Source organism: Diorhabda sublineata, chromosome 10, assembly GCF_026230105.1.
Source record: "Diorhabda sublineata isolate icDioSubl1.1 chromosome 10, icDioSubl1.1, whole genome shotgun sequence".
In the NCBI taxonomy this organism is placed as follows: Eukaryota; Metazoa; Arthropoda; class Insecta; order Coleoptera; family Chrysomelidae; genus Diorhabda; species Diorhabda sublineata.
In genome coordinates, this window is record NC_079483.1 from 19,158,988 (window position 1) to 19,174,521 (window position 15,534).

At 35.3% G+C, this 15,534-nt stretch overlaps 1 protein-coding gene across 1 annotated transcript in view; it reads left to right on the forward strand.

The window, feature by feature from the left end:
• Window positions 1–8,765, forward strand: part of LOC130449453 (uncharacterized) — a 36,006-nt gene extending 27,241 nt beyond the window's left edge. Inside the window, exon 6 of the mRNA XM_056787268.1 lies at window positions 8,520–8,765. Coding sequence (XP_056643246.1) covers window positions 8,520–8,632 — 113 coding nt within the window. The 3' untranslated portion in view covers window positions 8,633–8,765. The remainder of the gene's footprint in view (window positions 1–8,519) is intronic.
• Window positions 8,766–15,534: the final 6,769 nt, after the last annotated feature.

Consider the following 15,534-nt stretch of genomic DNA (forward strand, 5'->3'; position numbering starts at 1 on the left):
AGGTCAGATCGGGACTATACGGTGGTAAATCAGGGTAATAGACGTTTACTTTTTGGTTGCTTTCAGTCATATTGTCCCCAGGGAGACAACTTTTTGTGATTTAGTCAACATCTACTTATAAATACAGATCATTCAAAATTAATATCATATCCATATTAATAAACAGTAAGAAAAGGATAAAATTCTTTGTTTCTCTTGATGAATAGTCGTCTTAATACTTTTCAATCCTTTTGTCTTTTTTCCGGTTGAAAAACACGATCCGTTTTTCTTCTTTTTTAAAAAACTCAAAACTGTTTACATAGGACAAATAAAACGGTATTTAGAAAATGGATTCTGATACATATGTGTATATAAATGCAAGTGTTAATACCATTCCTTTGAAATTCCGTATGCTCCCAATTTTAATGGTGGTATTCGGCCTCATTTGAAGTATATATATACAGGGTGTCCTACGACGAGTTAAAACTATCTGTATTTGGTAAAATACTTATACTAAAATCATGAAAATTTCTACGTTTGGGTTTTCGAATACGATCTTTTTAACTAGAATATTCTCAAAGATGTCCGACTTCCGGTTATACCGGAAGTCGACTGTAACTTTGTTATTTTAAATAGAACAGCCTGTATATTAATACATTTTTGAGATCTACGTAAAATTCTAGTATAGTTTTGTCTGAAAACTTTTTTCGAAAAATTCATACTTTTTGAGTTATTAATTTTTTTATGAAAAATTTAACCCTCATGAATTATTTTTTTACGAGGACATCCTTAAAGATATGGAACTGATTCTGGTTTTGTTGCTTTTAGCAAGGTCAGACGTATTTGAATCTATTTTGAAAAGTTTTTCATTTTATACAGGGTGTGTATAAAAACTGTTCAAAGTTTAACTTCATAAATATCAAATTTATTTAACTTTTTAAATAGAACCAGCCGGTTTTTTCTATTTTAATGCGACCAAATTCGCATACTGTTAAAAAAATGCTCAATAATTTGAAGCTATACAGCTTGAAACAAAAGTTAATCGAATTAAACCAGTTATTGAGCATCTCTAAAAATTTACTAAAAATATTTAATACCTGGATAACAGTAAGGTTTAGGTATAGGAAAAAATATATGAATTTGCCTTATTTTTTACCTCTGAATACATTATAATAGAAAAAACCGGGTAATTCTATTTAAAAAAATAAAGAAATTTGATATTTATGAAGTTAAATTTTGAACATTTTTTATACACACCCTGTATGAAATAAGAAATTTTTCGACATGGATTCAAATACGTCTGACCTTGCTTAAAACAACCAAATAAAAACCAGTTTCATATCTTTAAGGATGTCCTCTTAAAAAAATAATTTATAAGGGTTAAATTTTTCATAAAAAAATTAATAACTCAAAAAGTATTCATTTTTCGAAAAAAGTTTTCAGACCAAACTATACTAAAATTTTACGTAGATTTAAAAAATGTATTGATATACAGGGTGTTCTATTCAAAATAACGAAGTTACAGTCAACTTCCGGTAGAACCGGAAGTCGGCCATCTTTGAAAATATTCTAGTTAAAAAGATCGTATCCGAAAACCCAAACGTAGGAATTTTCATGATTTTACTAGAAGGATTTTGCTATATATACAGATAGTTCTAACTCGTCATGGGACATCTTGAATAATTTACCCATTTTCAATTATTGCATCTAGATATTTATACCTCGAAATTTTCTAAAGTACCCCTGTATATATTAAAATAGAAAAAACCGGGTGGTTCTATTTAAAAAAAAATAAAGAAATTTGATATTAATGAAGTTAAATTTGAACACTTTTCATACACACCCCGTATAAAATGAAACATTTTTCAACATAGATTCAAATACGTCTGACCTTGCTAAAAACAATCGTACAGAAATCATTTTCATATATTTAAGGGTATCCTCGTAAAAAAATTATTTATAAGGGTCTGCAAAGGGTAAAATTTTTTACAAAAAAATTAATAACTCAAAAAGTATGCATTTTTCGAAAAAAGTTCTTAGACAAAAGTATGATAAAATTTTACGTAGTTTTCAAAAATGTATTAATATATAGGGTGTTCTATTCAAAATAACAAAGTTACAGTCATTTTCCGGTAGAACCGGAAGTCGGCCATCTTTGAAAATATTCTAGTTAAAAAGATCGTATCCGAAAACCTAAACGTAGAAATTTTCATGATTTTACTATAAGTATTCTGCCATATATACAGATAGTTTTAACTCGTCGTGGGACATCCTGTATATGCATGTGTAAGCCCTTACTTTGACAAATTGTAATCTTACTTTCCTTGGTGGTATTCTATGACGTATATAAATAACCGGTTCTTAATTGGGTTGATTTTATATATTGAATTATCAAAAACTAATCAAAGAAATAATCAAAATCTTTGAAGAAAAACGTAATAAATCGTATGGCATATTACAGAGTCTCTCTGCTTATTTAACCCGACAAAAAAACCAAAAAACATACGTCTCATCATAAGATATTGTTCCAAAGTATGGAAATTTCGTTGAAAAATATAGTTTTCCAGTCTTTAAAGCGAATCAATAGATAACACAGCAAAGAAAATGATATCGCAAATCATATCGAAACTTCCAAGACCTCGTTATCGATTTTAACATAAAAAAAAACGTGAGAAAGATACGCGTTGACGTCAGAATGAATAATAATCAATACGTGCTATCTCAATATAACGTCTTTTGTTTACGAAATTAAACTGAGTTCCTGTTTATTACCCTTATATGAGGGTAGTCACACGAATACGTCATTCACACAGAGAAAATTTCACTTGTACAAGACGAAACAGACAAAATGTCAGAGATAAAGGAAACATTTGGAACAATTAATTGAACTGAAAGTTCTGTGGCCGAGCGCTCTAATATTTTTCTATCTGTCATTTGTCAGCGTTCACTGTCAACGAGAGCCGATGGTCTCGATTGTGAGAGAGACCAGCCAATACCGGTGGCGTCCTGTTTTTAGAAGCGTGTTTTCGTATGTTTGTATACTTTTGTAAAAGGATTTTTCATATTTTTTTTATCCCTTTTGATGAAACAATTACCAAAAGTTTAAATTATAGTTTAAAAACCTCGAAACGAAGTATGAAAACTAATATTTTTCTATCTGTCATTTGTCAGCGTTCACTGTCAACGAGAGTTGATGGTCTCGATTGTGAGAGAGACCAGCCAATAATGGTGGCGTCCTGTTTTTAGAAGCGTGTTTTCGAATGTTTGTATACTTTTGTAAAAGGATTTTTCATATTTTTTTCATCCCTTTTGATGAAACAATTACCAAAAGTTTAAATTATAGTTAAAAACCTCGAAACCAAGTATGAAAACTAATATTTTTCTATCTGTCATTTGTCAGCGTTCACTGTCAACGAGAGTTGATGGTCTCGATTGTGAGAGAGACCAGCCAATACCGGTGGCGTCCTGTTTTTAGAAGCGTGTTTTCGTATGTTTGTATACTTTTGTAAAAGGATTTTTCATATTTTTTTCATCCCTTTTGATGAAACAATTACCAAAAGTTTAAATTATAGTTAAAAACCTCGAAACCAAGTATGAAAACTAATATTTTTCTATCTGTCATTTGTCAGCGTTCACTGTCAACGAGAGTTGATGGTCTCGATTGTGAGAGAAACCAGCCAATACCGGTGGCGTCCTGTTTTTAGAAGCGTGTTTTCGAATGTTTGTATACTTTTGTAAAAGGATTTTTCATATTTTTTTGATCCCTTTTGATGAAACAATTACCAAAAGTTTAAATTATAGTCAAAAACCTCGGAATGAAGTATGAAATTTGAATTCATTGTTGAGTTCATATTCAATGAAGCTTTCTCTCAGTTTGCATTAAATTATCGTTCTACAAGGTATATAATAGCGTACTCAAGAGGTTCTAATAAAGAGTTTCGGCACGTATCCTTAATAATTCTTGACAGTAATGAAGTCGACAATATTTAAATACCGAATTGTCCTTATTACTTTTGCAAATTGTTAACTTTGTTTTCATGCATTCCCGGCGTAGCTTCCAACGTTCCGAAAATTTATACCAGAAGAAGAAAGACAGGGATTCTGTCATATATTTATACTTTAACGCAAAAACTTGTTTGTTTCAAGTATACGTGATGATATTTAAAATAAGAGACCAAAAACCACTGTACGATCAATTTTAACTGGACTTTTTGGTATTTGAGACCTTCATTTCGTTGATAGTTAATTCATATGCAGCTGTTTTTACTTCTAGCCTAGCTAAGACATTTTGTATTTCTTTTTATGATCTATCTAACGGTACTAATCGTCCTCATGAGCGTTACATTAATTTATCGACGACGAGAGTGACCTTGACTCAGTCCTTCTGATCGTAATGGTCTCCAAAATGGATGGTAAACAGTTATTACATTGGCCTGCAGTAATTTGAACCTTTACTGCAGTGATTTTTATATTTATTTACTTTTAAGACTTTCTCTGATAATTAAACACCGAACGTAGCCAAATCTGTCCAGCCGTTATCGATTTTGAGCGAGACTAACTAACAGCAATTCGTTAGTTTTCACTTCGTCAATTATTCCATCAAATTAAGTCGAAATATAAAAAAGAAACGTTTTATTTTGTCATGTCATTAATTAAACGTTAATTCTAATCCGTTACATAATTCACGAACAAAGGGAAATACTGAAAATGCGGTGAAAAGTTTCGGAACGACTCGGCATTATAAGTCACAGGATTTCGCCGTAGTCGAAATGATTTTTATCCCGACATTCCAACAACGCGAAACATCCCTCTTATTTCACATGTCAGGGGGTTTCAGACACGTTCTTCCAACGACGACGTAATTTTTATAAAAGTCTAGTCGAATTGTAGAAACAGAAAAATATACAACAGAAACAGAATCGCCAGATACTTCCGGTTGAACGATGTGCAGTATCTTCAAATTCACTTATAACCCTAAATTTATACTTAAATATCAACAGTTTAATATCAAGGGTTCGTAATCAACATCCCTTATGATTATTATAGAGTGTAAACTTTCCGGAAAAAGGGAATTTCTTTTACGAGGAAAATAAATGACCACATGTTTGTTCTGTTTTATTGAGAAATTAAGAAGGGAGAAAAAAATGCTAATTTTTGTCGTTTTTTCTACCCCGTTTACTGTTTTTCACGATTCATATCGACCATTTAACATTGTGGAAAATTGTGCAAATCATCCATACGCGGTAAAATATTTTCATATTCAAAATAGCACCTCCAACGTTGACACAAACCTAATTTACATATTTATCCTAAAATATCCACGGAAAATTATCATTTTAGTGAATTCTCCAAACTCCAAATGATATGAAAAACACGAAATAAGTTTATTCGAGCACATACTTTATGTCAAAATTCTCATTTCTACCCTACTTACATTCAAAATATGTCATAACTGTCAATGTCAATTGTCAAGATTAATAATCATTTGTTCCAATTTTCCAAACACTTTTCTGACGTGTGTTCTAAATGAGAAGAATTTTGTAAATCAATATCAAATTGTAGTTAATGTGATAATCTTTTTTTGGAAATTGATTTTACAAATTTCAAAAGTGATATTTTAGTTTTCCTTGGTTTAGTTGAAAATCTATATAATTATGTAAATAAACGTGTTTCGTTTCTAAGATGTTTTGTATTGTGTATTAAAAACATCCATGTTGTAAATTTGAATGAACCGCGAAAAAATCTAGCGCTGTTTTTAAAATCTTTCAACGGTTACTTATTATTACATCAAGATGATTCTTTTTTACCTTTGAACTCTATAATGAGAACCATGCCGTAGAAAACTATTCCAAGACCTATAAGTAACATTACGGACATCTGTCAAATGTCTCCTGTCAAATAAAGGTACGTTCTTTAGTGTATATTCGACAGTTTCTATCCTTACATAATTCGATGATCATTTGGGCACGAAGATGGGTTAAAATCAAGAAGCTTTGAACTGTTTTATAATCATTTTCGAAAAAAAAAAATCAGTTTGACTGACATCGAGCTTTTGGGATGCGAGAAACTTCGAAAAACAGGGATAGATAAAGATTTTCCGTTTTTTTTGTCCCCACAACCTTTTTATGGAAAAAAAATCACAAAATGGTACTGGATAATCATAGGATTGAGGTTATGACGATATAAGAGATTGTAGGTATGCCATATACCGAGCAAAACCTAACCTAACTAAAATGTGTCAAATCAATTTCATACGAATTATAAAAATAAGTGGCAACGTATAATTTTTCGTTGGTGTTTATATTCGAAATACCATAAAGTATATTAGCGATGCCAAACAAATTTTCTACTACATTAAATTTTCACGTCGATCTGACATTAATGAATAAAAGAAAATATTTATACATCGCCCTAAAAGCCTGTCAGGTTCGAAAGAAAAGCTTTCCACAACGAACAATGCTTAGCTTGAAGGTTTTAATCCCGTTTAGAATCGAATTTACTGGAAATTGAGAAAAAAAATTTCGAAACGTAAAGATGGAGGTTCGAGGAAATACTGAACCGGTCAGAAAGGCTAAGAAACTCGTTATATTTAACCTCAATTTAGGTGATAATCTCTTTATCAAAATTTACGTACGTCAAACGTCCTATCGAGGTCTGATAACTGTAAAAGTCCTGAGGGTCAACCTACAATGCAAGACTCAATATTTCTTGATCAAAATCATGCACAGATGAAGTTTAGCTTGAGGCTACTTGACATGATGCAAGGCAACGTGCAATGCAATGCAAGATGCAATATTTCTTGATCAAAATCATGCACAGATGAAGTTTAGCTTAAGGCTACTTGACATGATGCAAGACAACGTGCAATGCAATGCAAGACTCAATATTTCTTGATCAAAATCATGCACAGATGAAGTTTAGCTTGAGGCTACTTGACATGATGCAAGACAACGTGCAATGCAATGCAAGACTCAATATTTCTTGATCAAAATCATGCACAGATGAAGTTTAGCTTGAGGCTACTTGACATGATGCAAGACAACGTGCAATGCAATGCAAGACTCAATATTTCTTGATCAAAATCATGCACAGATGAAGTTTAGCTTGAGGCTACTTGACATGATGCAAGACAACGTGCAATGCAATGCAAGACTCAATATTTCTTGATCAAAATCATGCACAGATGAAGTTTAGCTTGAGGCTACTTGACATGATGCAAGACAACGTGCAATGCAATGCAAGACTCAATATTTCTTGATCAAAATCATGCACAGATGAAGTTTAGCTTGAGGCTACTTGACATGATGCAAGACAACGTGCAATGCAATGCAAGACTCAATATTTCTTGATCAAAATCATGCACAGATGAAGTTTAGCTTGAGGCTACTTGACATGATGCAAGGCAACGTGCAATGCAATGCAAGATGCAATATTTCTTGATCAAAATCATGCACAGATGAAGTTTAGCTTAAGGCTACTTGACATGATGCAAGACAACGTGCAATGCAATGCAAGACTCAATATTTCTTGATCAAAATCATGCACAGATGAAGTTTAGCTTGAGGCTACTTGACATGATGCAAGACAACGTGCAATGCAATGCAAGACTCAATATTTCTTGATCAAAATCATGCACAGATGAAGTTTAGCTTGAGGCTACTTGACATGATGCAAGACAACGTGCAATGCAATGCAAGACTCAATATTTCTTGATCAAAATCATGCACAGATGAAATTTAGCTTGAGGCTACTTGACATGATGCAAGGAAACGTGCAATGCAATGCAAGATGCAATATTTCTTGATCAAAATCATGCACAGATGAAGTTTAGCTTAAGGCTACTTGACATGATGCAAGGCAACGTGCAATGCAATGCAAGATGCAACATTTCTTGATCAAAATCATGCACAGATGAAGTTTAGCTTGAGGCTACTTGACATGATGCAAGGCAACGTGCAATGCAATGCAAGACTCAATATTTCTTGATCAAAATCATGCACAGATGAAGTTTAGCTTAAGGCTACTTGACATGATGCAAGACAACGTGCAATGCAATGCAAGACTCAATATTTCTTGATCAAAATCATGCACAGATGAAGTTTAGCTTGAGGCTACTTGACATGATGCAAGACAACGTGCAAGAAGCAATTTTTGTGCTATTGAGCCCCATTTTGTTCTAGAAAAACTGTACATTTATACTAGAGCTGTTTATACAGACTTTCTATGAGTATCGTTGATGTAATATTTATTGTACAGTACAGGGTTGCTACTAAACTTTTGAGATAGTCGCATTCACTATTAAAAATGTCAAAATTTATAATGACAGTGTCATATTCATATCAGTGTTGCCATATCTCAATTTCATCAACTCTAAATACCTCACACGCAAATATCATTGAATTTGAAGCCATTTTGATTATGTAAGTGAGAGCTGCGTGTGCTGTGGTACGATTTAAGACCCACAGCTGACTTAACGTAATCAAGATGTTCGATTTTCATATAAAGGATAATAGGATAATATTTGTTTTCTTTTGTTTCAGAAGAGAAGCCTGCCGCAATGCAACACGCCAATACTTCAAGTTCAATAATGTTTTTCTTCGTAAGATACGGTGTTGTTTTAGTAATATTAAGGTTGATTTTCCAAAAAACGTGACTGTGAAATCGCATCCGGTGAATCTGATAACAAAATCATATATATAAAAAAAAACATTTCACATCAGTTATACTTTATCTGAGTTGTATTATTTATTTTAACGAAAAAAAAAAAAAAATAATTACTTCCAAAATATATTTTATTAAAAATTTGCCTTTAACATAATCGGAAAATTTGTCTGACCAGCGTTTCGATTAATCAACTTCCCGTCTTCAGGCATTGAGGATGAACATTTGGTTATCGAAACGTCAGAGAAAAACAAGAAAAAATAGTCTAAAGGTGATAAATCGGGATATATGATTGTTATTTATACTGGATCTTCATTCCACTGATTTAGTTTTGGAAAATGTTCAGTAAATTTGTTATTATATGATTTTTTTTTGTAATTTAACAGTTTATTTCGTCTTCTATTGAAATTCTTGGTTTTTTCAATATAAATACCGCTAATTTTGATAGTATATACACCCACCCTAAGTGAATTAGAAATGGAACTTTGCTTTTTGACTTCCCTGTCCAATTTGTCCCAACAAATCAATCGGGTTGAGGTCCGGCGAACGTGACGGCCAAATCAATATTTTCAATACATTTCTCTTTTATAATTTTTCCAAATAATCTTCCTACAACTTCGAGAATCGCTCGGATCCATGCTAGGAGATCAAATTTCTGCTGGTCGTAGTACATTTTCATCTTTAATACCAGTTTCCATCAGTTCCTTTCCCACTGTAGAAGTACAGATCTGAGCTGCTATCTCTAAACTCCGCCCTGAACGTTTTTTTTTATCTCCAAAGCTCCTGGCGGGAAAATTCCCACTAAAAGATGTCTTGTTCCAAAAAGTGTTGATCACAGCACGTTCTGCGTCTCACAGGGGTAAGTTTCACTACCCCTTTTCATGATCAAAAAGTTATTTACACCCCGACATAACTTCTGATCCTCTACAAGCAAATTTGGTGCTGGGATCCTCTGAGGATGCTCGACTTGATTCAGAAGAGTGTAATTCAGTAATACCAAGGAAGGTAGACACCAAATTCGTTTATTGACGTTCCAATTTACGAGTCTTCTTATTTTGGAGAAGTAGAAGTTTGTAGAATCAATTACCAAGGCATATCTTTCTATAAATCTACAGAAGATCAACGTCGATACCTAAAGACATCTCCATAGTGTAATAGAGTGTTTTTTTTTTGTATAAAAAACTGTTTAAAATAGATTTTATTATTTATACAGAAAACCAGATGGAAATTGATAATTTTCCATTGATAAATCTTCCAGTATAAAACTTCTAAGTGATTTATATGAATGTATAAACATGAACTCCAACCTGTGACGGCGGCGATAGGGAAAAAAACTCCTGGATAGTCTATAAGTTATAATCTGGGCTAGGAAGTTATGATCTACCAACATAAATCTAGTAACAACGAAATTCATTCTGGTAAAGAAAAGCCAAAGCATCGCTTTTCCCAAGACGAAAACTGTTAATAATGATGAAATACGAAATGTAATTTTCAAACTGAAAGATATAAGGATGGGGTATATATATCCTTTTAATATTATGAAATTACGTCCTTAGAATCAAAATTAATGTCGGAGCATATAAATTGGAATATTAGAATGTGCTACAAAAATTTAAGAACCACATCCATGATATTCTACATCATTTTATCATTTTTCTTTGTGAATGTCTTGAATATTTCAATGAAGAAAAAACGTTTATACGAAGGACGTTTATTTTTCAACATTCGAAACGACTGCGAAACCCTCGCGCTACAAACTCCTCCATTGTGAACATTCAAGCGTCAGTCGGCGTTGTGTTACAACTAATATTGATGCTCCCGCCAAGTGTGATTCGTTTTCTACAATCTAAAGACAATAGTTCTGCAAAAATCCATCGGAGATTGAGTCGTGTGTATGGGGAAAACTTCTTGATTGATGGTGTGGAGTAGTTTAAAGATGTAGGGGGCCAAGGATGTAAATCTGTCGTTCCAGATGACCCGATTCAACAGAATGGTTGTTAACTCCTCCATTGTGAACATTCAAGCGTCAGTCGGCGTTGTGTTACAACTAATATTGATGCTCCCGCCAAGTGTGATTCGTTTTCTACAATCTAAAGACAATAGTTCTGCAAAAATCCATCGGAGAGTGAGTCGTGTGTATGGGAAAAACTTCTTGATTGATGGTGTGGAGTAGTTTGAAGATGTAGGGGGCCAAGGATGTAAATCTGTCGTTCCAGATGACCCGATTCCACAGAATGGTTGTTAACTCCTCCATTGTGAACATTCAAGCGTCAGTCGGCGTTGTGTTACAACTAATATTGATGCTCCCGCCAAGTGTGATTCGTTTTCTACAATCTAAAGACAATAGTTCTGCAAAAATCCATCGGAGAGTGAGTCGTGTGTATGGGAAAAACTTCTTGATTGATGGTGTGGAGTAGTTTAAAGATGTAGGGGGCCAAGGATGTAAATCTGTCGTTCCAGATGACCCGATTCAACAGAATGGTTGTTAACTCCTCCATTGTGAACATTCAAGCGTCAGTCGGCGTTGTGTTACAACTAATATTGATGCTCCCGCCAAGTGTGATTCGTTTTCTACAATCTAAAGACAATAGTTCTGCAAAAATCCATCGGAGATTGAGTCGTGTGTATGGGGAAAACTTCTTGATTGATGGTGTGGAGTAGTTTAAAGATGTAGGGGGCCAAGGATGTAAATCTGTCGTTCCAGATGACCCGATTCAACAGAATGGTTGTTAACTCCTCCATTGTGAACATTCAAGCGTCAGTCGGCGTTGTGTTACAACTAATATTGATGCTCCCGCCAAGTGTGATTCGTTTTCTACAATCTAAAGACAATAGTTCTGCAAAAATCCATCGGAGAGTGAGTCGTGTGTATGGGAAAAACTTCTTGATTGATGGTGTGGAGTAGTTTAAAGATGTAGGGGGCCAAGGATGTAAATCTGTCGTTCCAGATGACCCGATTCCACAGAATGGTTGTTAACTCCTCCATTGTGAACATTCAAGCGTCAGTCGGCGTTGTGTTACAACTAATATTGATGCTCCCGCCAAGTGTGATTCGTTTTCTACAATCTAAAGACAATAGTTCTGCAAAAATCCATCGGAGAGTGAGTCGTGTGTATGGGTAAAACTTCTTGATTGATGGTGTGGAGTAGTTTGAAGATGTAGGGGGCCAAGGATGTAAATCTGTCGTTCCAGATGACCCGATTCAACAGAATGGTTGTTAACTCCTCCATTGTGAACATTCAAGCGTCAGTCGGCGTTGTGTTACAACTAATATTGATGCTCCCGCCAAGTGTGATTCGTTTTCTACAATCTAAAGACAATAGTTCTGCAAAAATCCATCGGAGAGTGAGTCGTGTGTATGGGAAAAACTTCTTGATTGATGGTGTGGAGTAGTTTGAAGATGTAGGGGGCCAAGGATGTAAATCTGTCGTTCCAGATGACCCGATTCAACAGAATGGTTGTTAACTCCTCCATTGTGAACATTCAAGCGTCAGTCGGCGTTGTGTTACAACTAATATTGATGCTCCCGCCAAGTGTGATTCGTTTTCTACAATCTAAAGACAATAGTTCTGCAAAAATCCATCGGAGAGTGAGTCGTGTGTATGGGAAAAACTTCTTGATTGATGGTGTGGAGTAGTTTAAAGATGTAGGGGGCCAAGGATGTAAATCTGTCGTTCCAGATGACCCGATTCAACAGAATGGTTGTTAACTCCTCCATTGTGAACATTCAAGCGTCAGTCGGCGTTGTGTTACAACTAATATTGATGCTCCCGCCAAGTGTGATTCGTTTTCTACAATCTAAAGACAATAGTTCTGCAAAAATCCATCGGAGAGTGAGTCGTGTGTATGGGGAAAACTTCTTGATTGATGGTGTGGAGTAGTTTAAAGATGTAGGGGGCCAAGGATGTAAATCTGTCGTTCCAGATGACCGGATTCCACAGAATGGTTGTTAACTCCTCCATTGTGAACATTCAAGCGTCAGTCGGCGTTGTGTTACAACTAATATTGATGCTCCCGCCAAGTGTGATTCGTTTTCTACAATCTAAAGACAATAGTTCTGCAAAAATCCATCGGAGATTGAGTCGTGTGTATGGGGAAAACTTCTTGATTGATGGTGTGGAGTAGTTTAAAGATGTAGGGGGCCAAGGATGTAAATCTGTCGTTCCAGATGACCCGATTCAACAGAATGGTTGTTAACTCCTCCATTGTGAACATTCAAGCGTCAGTCGGCGTTGTGTTACAACTAATATTGATGCTCCCGCCAAGTGTGATTCGTTTTCTACAATCTAAAGACAATAGTTCTGCAAAAATCCATCGGAGAGTGAGTCGTGTGTATGGGAAAAACTTCTTGATTGATGGTGTGGAGTAGTTTAAAGATGTAGGGGGCCAAGGATGTAAATCTGTCGTTCCAGATGACCCGATTCCACAGAATGGTTGTTAACTCCTCCATTGTGAACATTCAAGCGTCAGTCGGCGTTGTGTTACAACTAATATTGATGCTCCCGCCAAGTGTGATTCGTTTTCTACAATCTAAAGACAATAGTTCTGCAAAAATCCATCGGAGATTGAGTCGTGTGTATGGGGAAAACTTCTTGATTGATGGTGTGGAGTAGTTTAAAGATGTAGGGGGCCAAGGATGTAAATCTGTCGTTCCAGATGACCCGATTCAACAGAATGGTTGTTAACTCCTCCATTGTGAACATTCAAGCGTCAGTCGGCGTTGTGTTACAACTAATATTGATGCTCCCGCCAAGTGTGATTCGTTTTCTACAATCTAAAGACAATAGTTCTGCAAAAATCCATCGGAGAGTGAGTCGTGTGTATGGGAAAAACTTCTTGATTGATGGTGTGGAGTAGTTTAAAGATGTAGGGGGCCAAGGATGTAAATCTGTCGTTCCAGATGACCCGATTCCACAGAATGGTTGTTAACTCCTCCATTGTGAACATTCAAGCGTCAGTCGGCGTTGTGTTACAACTAATATTGATGCTCCCGCCAAGTGTGATTCGTTTTCTACAATCTAAAGACAATAGTTCTGCAAAAATCCATCGGAGAGTGAGTCGTGTGTATGGGAAAAACTTCTTGATTGATGGTGTGGAGTAGTTTAAAGATGTAGGGGGCCAAGGATGTAAATCTGTCGTTCCAGATGACCCGATTCAACAGAATGGTTGTTAACTCCTCCATTGTGAACATTCAAGCGTCAGTCGGCGTTGTGTTACAACTAATATTGATGCTCCCGCCAAGTGTGATTCGTTTTCTACAATCTAAAGACAATAGTTCTGCAAAAATCCATCGGAGAGTGAGTCGTGTGTATGGGGAAAACTTCTTGATTGATGGTGTGGAGTAGTTTAAAGATGTAGGGGGCCAAGGATGTAAATCTGTCGTTCCAGATGACCCGATTCAACAGAATGGTTGTTAACTCCTCCATTGTGAACATTCAAGCGTCAGTCGGCGTTGTGTTACAACTAATATTGATGCTCCCGCCAAGTGTGATTCGTTTTCTACAATCTAAAGACAATAGTTCTGCAAAAATCCATCGGAGATTGAGTCGTGTGTATGGGAAAAACTTCTTGATTGATGGTGTGGAGTAGTTTGAAGATGTAGGGGGCCAAGGATGTAAATCTGTCGTTCCAGATGACCCGATTCAACAGAATGGTTGTTAACTCCTCCATTGTGAACATTCAAGCGTCAGTCGGCGTTGTGTTACAACTAATATTGATACTCCCGCCAAGTGTGATTCGTTTTCTACAATCTAAAGACAATAGTTCTGCAAAAATCCATCGGAGAGTGAGTCGTGTGTATGGGGAAAACAAAACCGCAGATTCACCATTACAGTTTATTGGCGGTAACTTCCTTTGAAGAGGGTTTATTGTTTAATATGAACTAGTAGTTTATTTATAACCTATCGGGGGTTGAAAAAGTTGTAGAAAACAGTATATTCTATACAATTGTTTCATATATAATGATTAAATTGTCTTTAAGTACCAACCGAGCTCGAGTGAAGTCGACTATCGATTTTTTTTGTTAATTAATGGTTGTTGAAACCGCACCGAATCTACTGGTATAACGAATGTCTTGTAATTAAGTTTAAAACAGCTTAAATTAACTCTGGTAATGCGTGAAAGTAGTGCCGCTATGTTTATTAGACCATATATTTCGATTAGCGAAATTGGTTTTATCTTGATAAAGCAACTCCCAACTTCTTCGAAGTTTGAAGTTTTCCACTACTCAGATACATATACAAATAAACAAATCGGGTAAAATGAACTTGTATAGCTTCTAAGGAGTTTGTATACCACGGAACTTTTGAAGTATCTATCAGTTTATAAAGTTGGTGAAGGGTAGTTGTATTTTTTCGCGCGCTGCGATTTGGAATGGCGATGGAGAGGAAAGGGATTCCATTTTGGGTTTTAATCTATGAATTGAATGAATTTTCTTGTGATTTGAAACGATTTTCGTTCGAAAAAAACAAGTCGGTAAACATGGAAAGCGCTCAATCATCCGATTCACGAATTGAATCCTCTAAACAGCATCCCGAAGCTCCAGATCTTGCACCAAATGATTTTGATTCGATTCATTTGTAACAGTCAACCTTGTAGATCATTATCCTTGATGATTTATCTGTCTCTACGTCGTGTGGTACATATTTTCTTTATTTCTGTTCGTTCCTGCTCTTTTCCTAAATATTCTGACTGGAATTTTTCCGCCACGTTTCCCAATAATATATGAGGAAGTAGAAGATTCAAGATCAAATCTAGTGCAGCCTCTGGACGTTTTCTAGCAACCTCGGTTGTAGTTTCGAGAGATTTTCAAGGAATTTTGGATGAGGATGGTTCCAGAAGTATCTGGCCCAACAAAGGAAAGACAAATATTTTAGCTCCATACACTTTTCCCAA